Source organism: Calonectris borealis, chromosome 5 (genome assembly GCF_964195595.1).
Source record: "Calonectris borealis chromosome 5, bCalBor7.hap1.2, whole genome shotgun sequence".
Classification (NCBI taxonomy): Eukaryota; Metazoa; Chordata; class Aves; order Procellariiformes; family Procellariidae; genus Calonectris; species Calonectris borealis.
Genome location: NC_134316.1, coordinates 11674623 through 11690169, shown reverse-complemented (window position 1 = coordinate 11690169; position 15547 = coordinate 11674623). Strand labels below are relative to the sequence as shown.

Below are 15547 nucleotides of genomic sequence, written 5' to 3'. Positions count from 1 at the left end.
TTGAAAGAAAATTCAGTATGGTGCATTTTATAATAAATTAACAAGTGGGGGGGGAGTCAGCCTTAACTTTTTGAGGCACTGGAAGTAAAATTAAAAGAGCGTAAAGAATTGCCAGAAGATGTGGCTATACCTATTACATGTTGGCTGACCAGCAGACATGTTGGATATGACAAGGGAGCAAGGTGATTATTTTTGTTTTGGGCGCTACACCATGCGTGCTGCAGCGGGTCAGCTGCTCTTCTCTGAGACATGGCAGCTTTGAGCCAGCTGTTGCAGTGGGTTGTGTGTACATCCAGAAGGTGGTGGTACAGCTTTACAAAGGCTGTACCTCAGAGATGCACACTGCTTGCGCTTTCAACTTAAGGAGCACCAGTGCAGGCTGACGGCAAGCTGTTCGCGTTTCACGTCTGCAAAACTCTTGGTAAAATACCAGCTCTCAAGCGTGCTGCTGATGCAACATTTAATTTCCTGTTTGTGTCCAAGTACCTCAGGCCAGTTGGCGTCTGCATTGCCTTTGGACACTGCCATGTAGTACCATGTTCAGACTTCAAAGCTGAATGAAGATGGCTTGTGTGATTCATGTGGTAGTAAGTGTAGGAAGAAGTCAACGAAAGTAGATAGGCAGAAAGAAGCAAAACCACAAAACCTTTCTGGAGGTGACTGTGACAATGACAGGAGCTCATCGTTGGGCATCAACACTTACATGCTAAATTCACGGCACAAAAATATCACTGCTGTTTCTTTAGACATGTGAATACTTGCTACTGTTTTGGCACTTTTTTTGGGTTGATTGCTCAGACATCTCCAGCCAGTTGGGAGGGGAAGGAGCAGCCTGCGCAGGTCCTCAGCGTTGATGTCTTAGGCTCAGTCAGTGCTGACTGTCTGACTCGGTCATTCTCATCAGCCTTCTGGGCTTTTTTTCTTTAGGATTTTATACCTTTCTGTGGTAGTGTTTTCTCTCTTGGAATCTTTGTGCTTTTACTGATGCTGTTCCAACGATCCTACAGCTAATTTTTGTACTTGTTCTGATTTTTTTTATTTATTTACCTTTTCGAAGGAAGAGACAATCTGGTTATTGTCATGATGTCGTCTTTTCCTTTGTAAAATCTTTCTTCATTATGAATTTTTTTTTTCTGATTGTACTTTGTTTTACGTCTTGGAAAAAAAAACCTTTTATTAATAAGAGTAAAAATTTAGCCTGAACAGTCTTTCATAACTTTTTTCCATTTTTCGAAAGCTAATTGTATTTACAACATGTCATCACTACTTAAGACTAAAATGAGTGTTTGAAAAACACATCTAGACAGAATTAATTAAAGTCTACTACTGTTGTACTTTGTTCAGCTTGAGGAAATAACTGGAGCAGACAGACAATCTATAGTAATTGAGTTGTCATGCAAAACAAAATACCCTAAAAATAGCTGTATTATACATTCTAGTGAATAAGCATGTATAAAACTTACCGAATAAATGGTAGTTGCAAATTCTAGTGCTTTGTAAATTTAAAAAAAAAAATCATTATTTTCTTTAAAAGCAAATACATTTTGATACACTTAATGTCCCTGTGAAAATTTGTATTTTGACTTCTTACTCTGGAGGGGCAAACTGCAGAGAAGTGAACAAACCAGACTAGGTTAACAAGGAAATTTAAGATTCTCTTCAACAGAGACACCTCGTAAATGCCTAGTTGTATCCAGTATAAAAATTCTTTTGTATTTATAATTAATCAAATACAAGTGTATTTCTTCAGGCTATTTTTATGTAATTTCAGTTTAATCTGCAAATCAAAACCTCGAGATACAATTGTTCGTACATGGTATGAGAAGCCATATGCATGGAATCAGGTAAGGGTATAAAGATATTTTGTTTGTTTGTTTTTGTTTCCTTGAAAAGAGTAGATAGAGTACCTCAGTGCAGTTAATTAAGACTGGTCAAAGGGAAAATTTCCTTAGGAAGGATGCCTTTTTTGAGCCTGTGGAGGGGCGGGGGTGGGGGAGTATTGAATTTAAAGATACTGAAAGCACGGTAGAGTCAAATTTAAGGCCTAAGAACTGTTGTGTATACATCAGCCTCTATTAATATTCTATTTTTGTAGAGTCTCTTTAGTTTGTTGGGTGTTTTGGTTTTTAATTTTGTATATACAAATATTTAGCCTTTTCAAACAGAATGCTTCATGATTTTTAAGTTGAGAGAGATTGTAAAGGCAACTTTACATTTGTTGAAAGTTAAAATTTTGTATTCTTCTCTATATTAAGCAGCCGTGGCCTAAAAGAAAAAGATTGATACATTTTTCTTGTTTAGGATTTATCTGAATGCAGTGCATTTTGGTTTTGTTTTGGGCTGCTGTGCTTTCAGGTGACTTTTCTCTTTTAAGCAGACAGAAGTGTGCTTGCTTTAGAATTAATGTGCTGGGATCAGATAGAGGGCAGTTTTCTTGAAATCCAGGAGGGTTTCATAAAGCTGAAAAGTCTAGCTTCCTACTCTGTTAGAAATCTTACCTTTCTTTCTGTAAGGGCCTCTGCAGGCAACTAGATTTCCTGATGAGCAAGTGCATTTTCTTAATTAAAAGGGCGTGAGGAATTACTGAGTGCAGGAGTAAGATTTCTACACGCATCCCTCCCTGTGCCTCTCCCACCCTGAGGCATATAAATGAGAGGTTTAGGTCTCTTTTCTTGAAAAGGTTGACAACAGCGAATGAACCAAGGGCACATATTTCTAGTAGGCATTCACTGAGGGGTTAGAGTGTGTCGTGATACACTGCCATAAACCAAAGTGTTTCTATTTTCGTATTTCAAATTTAGTTATCCTGATAGATAATCTCCTATGCAGTTATATTAGTGTTAGGCTTTTTATAACAAGATAATGTATAGGCCTTGGATCAGGATTTTCCCCACTGTATCTGAAGTCTGAAGAATCTCAGGACATCTTTCTTACATCATCACAATAAATACTACCTGTAATGCTTTGGATTTAATTGTGGAATAGTATTCTGACTCAGACAAACCACAAGATACAGCATTTTATAGTACTGGCTCTTATGTTGAAATGTGTGGCATGGAACTGAAATGTCTGTATGATTTGAAACTGTCAAAACTTTTCAAAACTCTTTTCCTTAACTGTGTTATATAGGAAAACGTTATTAAGAATGTGTTGTGACTTTCATCTTGCTTCTTTTGATTAGGTGGCTTCTCAGTGTATCATTGACCAGTCAGAAAAACAGCATGAAAGAAGAAATGGTCTTTATCAGCTACATAAGCTTGTTGTGTTGAATGTTTAAGTATTTCTAGAAGTCTTTCAGAGGAAGAGGTATTACAACCAGTCTAAAAAATACTTTTGTCTTCTATGTAACCCTTGGGTGTTTGTTTTGCAAGACTATTCCATAAGATTAGTGTGAGTGTAGTAAAACACAGTTTGGAATATGTTGATGTTTTTTTTAAAAAGCTAAGGTTTGATGATCTAGAGCAGACAAGTTTATTCATAAAACAAACTGACTTAAAGGAGGATGCAATTTTCATTTTAATAATACTGCTGAGCAGGCTTATCACAAGGTACATGAAAGACAAAGCAAATCTAGGTTTAGTTGTTCATTTTCTGTGTAAAAGCTCATGGGGCATGATTTTTTGTCTTTAACTGCAAGTTGCATTTTCCTGGTTTTTTGGTCATTAGTTTTTTAAAAAGCCATACAACAAAGGTCTTTGGGGTTTTTTTTAACCAAAAACTAGAGGTCGAAGGAAACTGATGATGTAGATTATGTTCTGATCCAGAATATAACTTCATATACTGGATACAATTTTTTTCATTAATTTTTCATACAACAAAATATATGATTTCTTTTCCTGTATGGCGGAAGAATGCTTTTGAATTACTGATTTATGGCATCTTTGTTTCATCCTTTCCTCTTATTTTTACTTGAGATATCTTTAGTCCTAAAAATGAGGTCAGTGGTTTCAGAATAAAATGCAGAAGTGAAATAAAATGTATTTGTCTCTTCTGTTGTGCGGTCATGCTTAATAAAAGCTAAATTTAGTTATTAATGGTATGTGATTGCGTTCATGAAATACATGAATACAAAAACAGTATATGGGAAAGTATTAATCTTTTCACTGTTCACTCGATTTGAAGATCATGTAATATCCAGTCATCCTCTGAAGAACAGACAGAATCAATGGCATCCATAAAAAAAGTGGCAGATTTGGGGAAAATAAGGGGATACTTAAACTAAGAAATTATTTTAAGCTGTACTTAAACAGAGGGGCAACTGTATATTAGGCAATTTCAGTGGCTTATTATAAGCATTACTTCCTTATTCCCATTTTACTAAGCCTTGTGAATTATAAAACATCATACTTTATATACTGAGATAGGTTTAATAGAAAAATTGCATCTCAAATGGCTTAGACAACAGTATTTCTCAGCTGAGCGTTGTATGCAGGTGTTACAGGTAAACACCTTTGGGGGCAAACGAAACAGGCAGAATGTCAAATCTTTGTTTTGCCATTAATGATGGGAATTTCTGTGGGAAAAGGTAACTTCGTAATACCAAAAGGCATGATATAAATAATGTAACTTTTATATTTTCCATATTTTTTTTTTTTTTTACTTCTGTGGCTACTGGGTGCTGGTCTGTTCCTGTGCCTGTGCTGCCATCTGGTGGGGGTTACTGATGCCCTGCTTTTCCCCCTCGAACGCCTGCTGCGTGGTGTAATGCGGCAGGTAATGCGGTAAAGAGCAGGTCCTCTGTAATGGCTCATGTCCTAATACAACTGGAAGGTTTCTACTCTCATCCTTATGATGAGAGGAGTAGATAATGCTAACTGCCCCACAGTCCAATAACCCGTAACCTGCCAGTGGTCAATTAGGAAATGACAACTGTGTATTAACTCTTCAAGAGCTCCCAGTTTTGTTCTGGGTATATAATAAGCCTACAGAAATGATATGTGATAGATTATCCTTGAAGGAAACAGAGCATCTTACAAGTTAGCCTTGCTGGGAAATGTTGTTTATTGCCAGATGAAAATGTAGTACTAATATTTAAAAAGCAACAGTTGTATTTTATTGTTCGATTTAGGTTTCAACAGCATTGCAGTCACTAAAACAGGTTTAAGGCAAACAGCTTCAGGATTTCTCCCTTCAAGGTTAATAGTACGTAGCACTGGAGAAAGAAGCATTGTAAAATGGTAGTGTTTTTGTATGGCTATGACCTGATCCCAGTCAACCTTGTGCCTTTCAGGGGTTACTTCTGTAAGAAAAAGACCATGACTGCTTGTCAAGATTCCTTTTATGTCCAGGTGCTCACCAACATGTAGCAGAATGAGATTTCACTTACCACAGTGTATTAGTGATCATCCACATTTATGTATTTCTTCCCTTGCTAAGTCCAAGGTAGAAATATTTGAATCTGTAAATAGTCAATTAACCCTCTTGAATGCCTCCAATAGTAATGATAAAGTGACAAATTGTATTGATAGGTGCTTCTCAAGTCTGAAAACGTGCATTCACTATTATTCATAATTTCCCCAACAGCTACAATGAAATCAGGTAGCAGTTTCAAAACAAAAGGGATTTTTTTGCCATTGCATTTGCAATTCCATTAATTTTGGAATTTACTGCCACAGGCTGTGCTAGAAACCAAATAAATAAAAAAATGCAAAAAGGAATCAGAACTCCAGGGAAGGCAGATCCTTCAATAGCTGTTAAAATTGAGGAACTTGAACTCCCTAGCCCACTGAATTCCAGAACCTGAGAAAATATCCTGCAAGAATGCTTATTTTTATCTTTTCTAAGCAGATACAAGGGTGGAGAATATTGTTTACGTATCCTTTTAAAGATGTTGTGACAGATCAGACTAATAATTCCATCTGTGATTGGAACATTCTGGAATCAGCAATAGTAGAATTACATAGCGTGGATGATCACTAATAGAACGAGATATCATTTAACAAAGTTTCTTGTCTTACTCTCTTCTTCTACTGCCTCATAACTCTGCTTATATAGGATTCTGCATTTGAAAGGAGGCAGAGGCACAGCTGGTGTTCCCTGCCCTCAGGTCTTCTGTAGGAAGTGTAGGACTTCCAGGATGCAGGCATATCATGCAAATGGTATGGCCAAAGGATTCCAACTAGAACATAAGGTGTATGCACCTCAGTAGCTGGATATGATCATGGACAAATACATCCTAAAAAAACCTCAAGTTGCTACATGATCTCTCATGACTTCTCATTTCTTCTGTAAATTAGTACCTGAAAAGAACTTCAATTAATTATGAATAATTTGTGCTGATAATAGATTTGGTAAATAGCCCAGATACTCTTCTGGTTTACACTGAAATCTTGCTTTTTTCCTAGATTACTACTTATACTGGTTACATCTGGATTAAAACAAAGAAATGAGATTCACAGAAGACTTTTGCCTGCCAGGCTGTTCATTTAGTCTTCAAATCATTGAACAATAGTAATAAAAAAGGATAGTGTTTAAAAAAGGATAGAGCTTGTGAAATGCAATACCTTTCAGAACTACAGTTCGAGACATGCGCTGTATGAAACCTGTGACTCCTGAGGAAATTTGAGAAGCCTGAAGTGGAGTGATAAATAAGCAGTATCTGAGAGAGTTCATCAGTTTCTCTTTGTGAGGGTGTCACAATAGACAGCAATGTGGAATTTGTTGGGCTGGAACAATTTTAGCCTTAGTTTGAAGTCTGTTGTTCTTGCCCCAAGAGACAATGATAACATTACTGTCCCTCAATGACAAGAAAATATGTTCATAATCTCTTGAGTTCTTTTAAGCTATTATGAACACACAGTGTTGGGTCAGCCCAAGCCAGCTGATTGCATTCAGCATCAATTCCCTTCTTCTTTCTTCAGATAAGTACATTAATTATCCTTCATCACTCAAATTATCTCTGTATTTTTCCTATATCCCTAAATGTTGCGGAGTAAGGTGGTTTCCAGAAAGATGTGTTTTGAGAGAAGAGGGCTGGAAGGACACAAAAGCAAGATCTTTTCTGATCTCAGTGTTACAAGTTATGAACCAAAAAAAAAAGAATTCCAAATATCTACAGGCATTTTTCAGGGAGGCTTCTCTATTAAAAACAACCAGCGTATAGTCTAGACAGTGGCAGCGACGGCACAAGTACCAGTGTGTTTGAAATGCTCAGATTTCGGTGTCATCTAGACTTGTGCTGAACAGACTTAGAGGATGTTTTGCTAAACATCATCTGTTTTATTAATACTCAGCTATAGACTATGAAAAAGTACAGGAGAGAGATGGAACTACTGGAGAGTCCAGCGAAGGGCTACTGAGATGATTAAGGACTTGAGCAGCTCCTCTGTGAGGAAAGGCTGAGAGAGCTGGGACTGTTCAGCATAGAGAGGAGAAGGCTCAGGGGGATCTTATCAACGTACATCAAGTATATGCAGAAGATGGAGCTGGGCTCTTTTCAGTGGTGCCCAGTGTAAGGGCAAGAGGCAGTGGGGTGAAACACAGGAGGTGCCATCTGAACATCCGGAAACGGTTTTTCACTGTGATGGCGACCGAGCACTGGCACAGGTTGCCCAGACACACTGTGGAGACTCCATCCCTGGAGATAACTCAAAAGCCATCGGACGTGGTTCGGGGCAGCAAGGGGCTTGGACCAGGTGACCTCCAGAGGTCCTTCCAACCTCAACCTTTCTGTGATGCTGTGATAAAGAGGCTTTTCCAAAAGCATATGTAGACAAGGCTGAAGCCACCTGTTACCCATTATCTGATAATGAGAGCCTATAATGAGGGAAATTGGATTTTAAAAATGAGAAGTGCTAATGCCGCCAGTAGTTAATGCCAGTGTTGTGGTTTAACCTGGCAGGCAGCCAAATGCCACACAGCCGCTCGCTCACTCCCCCCACCCCCAGTGGGATGGGGAGAGAATCGGAAGGGTAAGAGTGAGAAAAACTCGTGGGTTGAGATAAAGACAGTTTAATAGAACAGAAAAGGGAAAATAATAATAATAATGATAGAATATACAAAATGAGTGATGCACAATGCAATTGCTCACCACCCGCGCTGACCGATAACCAAGTAGCGATCGGTACTTCCTGGATCACGGCTACCCTTCATATACTGAGCATGACGTCACATGGTATGGAATACCCTATTGGCCAGCTGGGCTGGCTGTCCTGATTATGTTCCCTCCCATCTTGTGTACCTAGCTCAGTCGTGTGGGCCTGTCCACAATCAACAAGGGAACGCTGATCCCATGTCCGTGATGGGTGTTTGGGACGGACAGTCAGGACGTTCTCCGATTTGGAGTATACAGTTCATGCTATAGTATCATAATGACCATTTCTAGTCTTAAAATTCTGATTTATTTAACTAGGATTTATGAAGGTGATGGACTCTTCATAAATGCTGAATGATCTTAGGCCTGCTTTAAAGAATTCGTCGTGTAGTTGTCTATAACATTGAAAAGGGTAAGCAGCAACAGAAGCCAGCCGGAAGAATACGTGTTTTCTCTTTTCCTCTGCGTACTGCTGGTAGACTACTTTTACGTGCAGCAAGATAATTTATGCATGCATATCGCGATGGGAGAGAATCTCAGATACCTGGGCGGGGGTTTTTGGGAGGTGGAATGGTTTTGATTGTGCAGTGGCTAGATGAAGGTGGAAGATAATTTTTGAAGACAGAAGAGTGTTGAAGACAGGGGAAATGATGAAAAATGAAGAAAGCAAAGCAGCAAGAAAGCAGCACGAATGTGTAACTTTCCTCCTGAGCTGCTGGCTGAAGAAGGTGAGCGGCAGGGGAAGGTAAGGACTGCTCAGAGCTCGAGCACATAGCTAAGCTTCAAGGGTTTGCTTAGGGGTTTCTGTATCTTTAAGGACCACCCATAAAGCGTTTTGGTAGAGGTTGATGGGGGAGCTGGGGAACAGAAAAGAACCTGCTGTGGCTCTTAGGCTAGGGAGACTGTTGCTAATCAGATGGTGCCTGGGGTGCCCAGACCTCCTCCTGGCTCCAGCTTCCATTTTTACTTCTTTCCAAAGTGCAGTTGACCTAAAATCGTATTTCTATTAACTACGCCGGCTGTTACTCCAAGTACACAGAGGTTGCCAAAAGGGAATGTAATCTCTGGTTCCTAAACTGATCCTTTGTAGTGCTTGAGAGCACTCGCTCTACGGTTATTTCAGTGGAATCGTATTGTTACGATGAACGCTTTTACACAGTGAAAGAGAAAAGGAGATAATTATTAAAAATAAGGACCAAACCTGGACATTTTAGTCACTTGGGTTTCCCATAGGGAATCAAGGACACGGCGTAATGCCAGCCCTCAATATACCTGTAGTTGTGAAATTGAGCGATTTCAAGTGAGTTTGGCCTTCCTTGTGGAAATTCAGCACTCGTCACACAGCAAGGTTAGGATGTTCACATTTCCTTCCCCAAAAAGTGTGTTAGTAGGATGTAGGGATGTTTGAATGAACTCTCCAGATCTCCTGCTGAGAGTATGGACGCTTGCAAAACGGCAGCCTGTGCATTCTGCAGTGAGTGTGAGTGTAGAAATTAAGATGGGTATGGATGTCAATTTTCCAAAGAAAACCGGACTGTCCTTTTTTAACTGTACGTGATTTTAAGAGGCACAGGAGAGTGCATATAGTTAGTTTAGAAACGCTGATCTTCTCTAGCGCAGTTGTGCTGTTGTAGGCATCTGAGCTACCTACTTCTAAAGTTTGCTCGTGGATTTTACGAGAGCTTTTGTTGACAGTGCAGACAGAGCTGACAGTTAACAGGAAAAGGAAGGCAGGAGGTGGAATCTGAATAATGAAGGGATGGAGACTTTATCGAGCACAATGAGTGCAGTCACAACAGGCTCTGCCTTGCTTAACCCATGGCCAGATGTCTCAGGTTTATTTAAAGCACCTCACTTTGGCATAACTCTTGATGTGCCCAGAATGAGAACGTAGTGAGACAAAGGACTGTTCAGTCACACAGATGATGGTCCAAAGTGAAAAGAATTGCCTTGGAGAAACTACAGAAATGCTGCAGCTTGCTAACTGAAGGTGCGACTTTTCTCTAAAGCTGAGATTTGTGGAGAATTTGTATAATCTTGGGGAAGAAAAACACCACCGTGTGCAACCAATAGTGGATGAAAGTACGTGACAGCTAAGAACTGTCATAAAAGCGATTCCAGCAAATAGGTCTTCCTGCAATCATCCTGGAAGCTGGGGTGAACCTTTATTTATTGGTTCACAATAGTTGAGGTGATTGTCAAGCTACATGATCCATCAAAAATAATGAAGCTCTTAAAAAATCTCCATACATTATTTGATCCATTTTCAAGGATCACGTCCTCTGAGCTCAAGAATGATCCATTCCAATGAGCAGGAAACCAAGCGAAGGTAGAGGGAGGCCTACATGGATGAACAAGGAATTCCAGACAAAAGTCAAGCATAAGAAGGAAGTGTACAAGAGGTGGAAGAAGGGACAGGTGACCCAGGAGTACGGACATTCTGTCAGAGACTGCAGGGATGTTGCTATGAAAGCCAAGGCCCACCTGGAGTTGAATTTAGAGAGGGATGTGAAGGGCAACAAGAAAGGCTTCTACAGGTAAATCAGTGGCAATAGGATGACTAGGGAAAACGTGGGCCCACTACTGGATGGCAGGGCACCTGGTGACAAAGGATGTGGAAAAAGCTGACAATGCCACCTTTGCCTCAGTCTTTACTGGTAAAATTTGCCTTCAGGAATCCCAGGCACCTGAGACCCGTGGGAAGGTGCGGGCCAAGGAGGACTTACTCTCACTGGAGAAGAATCAGGTTAGGGAACATTTAAATAAACCAGACACTAACAAGTCCCTGGGACCTGATGGGCTGCACCTATGAGTGCCGAGGGAGCCAGCTGATGCCATTTGAGGGCACTCAATAATCTTCAAAAGGTCATGGCAATCAGGGGAAGGTTCCTGAGGAGTGGAAGAAAGCAAATGTCACTTCTACCTTCAAGAAAGGCAAGGAGGAGGAGATGGGGAACTAGAGACTGGTCAGCCTCACCTCAGTCCCTGGAAAAGTGGTGGAGCAAATAAACCTGGAAGCCATTTCCAGATATATGAAGGTCAAAAAGGCAATTAGGAGCTGTTGCCACAGATTTATCATTCTTGATCAACCTGATAGCCTGCTATGATTAGATGACTGGCTCGGTGGTGAGGGGAGAGCAGTGGATGTTGTTTGTCTTGACTTCACTATGGCTTTTGACACTGTCCCCGATAACATCCTCATAGACAAACTGATAATGTATGGGCTAGGTAAGTGGACAGTCAGGTGGGCTGAAAACTGGCTGAACGGCCAAGGTCAAAGGGTTGTAATCAGCAGCACGATACCCAGCTGGAGTCTAGCCATGAGTTATGTACCCTCAGGGTCAATAATGGCACCAACATCTTCATTAGCGAGCTGGATGATGGGACGGAGTGCACCCTCAGCAGATTGGCAGAAACCAAAACTGGGAGGAGTGGTTGATACATCAAACCACATCAGTTGTGCCACCATTCAGAGGGACCTGGACAGGCTGAGCAAATGAATCAACAGAAATCTTTTGGAGTTCAACACAGGGAATTAAATTCTCAACCAAACTAGTACCTCCTTAAAGAAACTGTAATTGGTCAGAAGAAAAGATATTTAAAAAAAAAAAAAATCACAGTAGCTAATCTCATTCAATGTATAATTTCACGTGTAATGCTGACCCAGTTTAACACTTTGAGCTCTCAGCCCTTGGCAGGTAAACAGTCTCTGATAGGTCCTAGCTGAATCCTATTTCCTATTATATGTTCTAACACACTTCACAGTCCAAACAAAATCCTGAGGAGATGTCTTACCAAAATTCTGTAATCAAGACACTAGGTCTTTGGAGTGGAAAAAACCAAGCAACATTCTACTTGAAATACTCATTAATGCTTATTAATTTGTCATTTTAATATTTTTTTTTCCATAGACAGTCACATGCCAAATAACATGCCTCAGAGGTAGGATTCATCGTTTTCCTGAATTCAGCTATCTAAAAGACAGGCATCTAAATTCAACTACTTAGTTTAATAATCAGTAGTTAGTAATTATTAATAGTAACCAGAATTTCCTGAGAGGCATAGTATACATCCAGCATTCACAAAGGTTGGCCATGAGCCAAAAAAAACCTTAAGGTTTTGTTTGGTTTTGGTGTTTTTAAATTCTGTTGTGTTTGATCTGCTGACAGAGAATACCTAGGTCAGAGTACGTGCTGTGCCATCAGTTCCTCCCAGCCTGCAGCCCTACAAGTCACCGATTACAGTGACAAGGGGCACAAGGATGGGAAGCAGATGCTGTTAGTTGCATACAAATGCTGCAGCCGTTACCACACTGGGCTGCGCAAGTTTAACTCCCCTTTCTTTGAGAGGTGGGTGGAGAGCCCACTGAGATGACAGTGGTGTTGAGGTATTTCCAGGTTAAAAGGTGGTGGTGGTGAATCCACAGGAATCGTGCATCTGCCATAGGTGTCAAGTCTCAGAGAAACAGTCAGTAATGCTAAAAGCACCAGTGCAAATGCCAAGAAAAATCCTGATATGACATGAAATACTAGCAGAACTAGTAGGTGGACTACTCTGCAAGAGGGGCTGCTCACCTCTGGGTTCTTTCAGGCTTCAGCTTGTTCATCCTTGCCTGCCTTTTTTAGTTCTGCCAGAAAGCTGAAGGGTTAGGCTCTGTGCATCACTGACCACCATTGTGAGAACAGGGAAATCACATCTCCAAGCTGGCTGTATTGGCTAAGGCACCAGGTTGGTCTGTGGGCATTTGGCCAAGAAACTATCCAGTCTCAGCCTTGGAAGTGTAGCTCTAGAAAAACCACTGATGACACAAAACATGCCAATCCAGACATGGCAAGTCTAGAGCAGCACTCAAATGAGTCGGTAATGAGAAGTTTCTGCAGTTACCTCTCCTTCACCTGTGGGGCGTGAGTTGGCAACAGATCCTGCACCTGGTAATCGAGAATAGTCTGGCACTAGGCTGTAGGCGCTGGCAAGGGTGTAGGATGAAAATGGCTTTAGGCGAAGTCAGATAAGTGGTTTGGCATCAAGAACTAAGATACAATTGGAAGAAGGCAGACAGGATACATGAGCACCAAAGTGCAGCATGACTCTCAGGCCCCACAGAGACTGCAGGCAAGATAAACTACTGACGTTTTTTAAGGGCTTTAGAAAATGAAACAAAATTAATAATAAAAAACCACCCTGACATACAAATAGGAGAAGGGAGCAAATGCCAGGATGAGTTAATAAAGCACGCGTGTGTGATCAGCCCCACTGAGGACGTGGAGTGTGCTGTAACCAATACACCAGCTTGTTGGCAGGAGGTGAAAGCCAGGGACAGAGCGCTATGTACTGATGATGTTAAAACAGTTCTCTGTTCTTGAGTACCTGTGGCACAAGAAGAAAGTCTGAAAGGAATATAGACTATCAGTCGAAAAGAAAAAACATCTGTGAAATATAACATAGCTTTTGAGTAACAAGTCAGAAAGACTTTCCTTTGATTTTTCTTACCTGTCCTGTTGCCCAAGCTGCATTAGCAAACCTACCTGCATTGAGGTGGTTTGGAGAAGATGCTGCCCTCCACAGGAATCATTTTTCATCCACTGAGGTCTACAAGAGTTGTCCTCTTCTACTGATCCCACCTTGATGATTTTTGGGGTTGTCTTTTACCCAGCCCCCCCACCCCGCAAAAGCTGTAGCCTGTGGCTTGTTTCCTTGGTTCTGCAGCCTGCCCAGCCCATGTTTCTCCAAACAGCCCTGGCTGCTGTGCCCTCGGGCATGGTGATCTTGCCTTGCAGATATTCTTCCTCCCTGCTCTGGGGAAATCACTTCCAAGGAACTGACTGAGAGTCATTGTTCCTTATCTTCTATTCATAGTTGTCTTAATCACACCACTATTGCTTTATTTTTTCCTATGTTGCGTTCATTATGCTGGCTCAGTAGCTTCTTAGTTTATCAATTCTGCATTCTGTTCAAACTCAGTCAAAATGCCAACATAAATAACTCAATGTACTGGCTGAGTTTAAGTTACAATAACAATTATTAGAACAATATGACAGTCATTACACCAAGGTGTTACTAAGAACAGTGCGTCTCTTTCTCCAGAATTTAAGTTCAGCTCAGTTTCATCTCAGTAAGTCTGTTTTTTAAGATCTATTTGTCATTTTTCAACCTTATTGTATCTCAGAAATTCTCTGGAACTTCACTATTATTAATGTTCATGCAGTGACAAAGATGACATGTTTCACCATTTGTTATTACCCTTTCTACATGTAACAACATGAGAAAGCAAGAAACAGGAGTGGTGCAGTGTCAAATGTGCCGTTTCCCTTCCTCTTGCCTGGCCTTCCTGAGCCAAACTTCTTTGCTGTATCCAAGGAAATAAGATCCTTCTGAAGAACTGCAATAAAAGCGATGTTGCTAAATTCAAGTTCCCTTCTACCTTTCTGAGAAGTAAGGCCTTCTTAAAAGTTTAGTGAGGCAGACAGAAATCATGTGAGAGTGCTAATTAACCCAACCTGCATTCTTGGCTGCTTACAGTGTCCAACAGTGTCAGAGCCTCACACAGCATCAAAGACGGCCTTAAATGTGCAACCAGGTATTCTGGGGAAGTTCACAATTCCTTATTTTGTTGAGGGTTAGAAAGAACCATCCTATCCTTCACAGGGGCCCTTGAAGTACTGTACTTTAAAAACTAGCTGGGTTGTAGATTGGCTGGAGCTCTTAAAAATTACGTTAATTGCAACTGTTAGGGTGCTTGCTACAGTCCTCAATAGTGGATGTGTCTAGTTGAAATTCAATCTTTTTTTTTTTTTTTTTTTTAATTAGTTGATATTTAACTAGCCACTGACACAATTCAGAGTTGCATAAATAAAAGACCAGAGCCCTTGTTGGTGGATCCCCAAATTCTTCTATCAGATAACACAGGAACTTGGACCACATGGTCCAGATTCCTGTACACTGTCCCACCCCTGCTTGAATGAAGAATATTCCTGCCTAACATCTTTTTCCTGACACTAAAAAGTAGAAAACCACATTGTAGCTACTCCTTTGTAGTGTAGGCCTACACAAATTTCCCTTAGCCTCTAAATTTCTTTATAATAACTATGAGAGAACAAGACAACATCAAAAGTAATTTTCTGTGAATGCCTGCTAGCACTAACAGCCTCTGCAGCCCAAAAGTTCCTTTTTATTCCAATTCCATAAATCACTAATCCATAAAAAGATAAAATATACAACACATCCCCTATTCATCCCCAGCACTAAATAAAAGAGAATAAGAGACCTGAAATCCACGTCCAGTACCTCAGGATACTTGGCAATTTTGGCCAAGTCTTCTACTGTCACGTTACATGAATCAAGCAGTGGTGCATATTCTGGGATTGCATAGATAATCCTTCTTGTGTTTAGAGAGACAATAAAGAATAAAACTATATCGTAAGAATTTTTTTCTATTGTAAACTATAGCCATTTTACTACTACTTATTCTTAGAGCAGGTAATGTGGCTGTAAATCATAATATTCCTATGTTTCAGA

The 15547-nt window shown here is 40.4% G+C and overlaps 1 protein-coding gene across 2 annotated transcripts in view; it reads left to right on the top strand.

The window, feature by feature from the left end:
• Positions 1-3991, top strand: part of TDRD9 (tudor domain containing 9) — a 92654-nt gene extending 88663 nt beyond the window's left edge. For both annotated transcript variants that reach the window (XM_075150958.1, XM_075150957.1), the window contains exons 35-36: positions 1772-1844; positions 3182-3991. In XM_075150958.1, the coding sequence (XP_075007059.1) occupies positions 1772-1844; positions 3182-3277 (169 nt within the window). In that variant the 3' untranslated portion in view covers positions 3278-3991. The remainder of the gene's footprint in view (positions 1-1771; positions 1845-3181) is intronic.
• The last annotated feature ends 11556 nt before the right edge of the window (positions 3992-15547 follow it).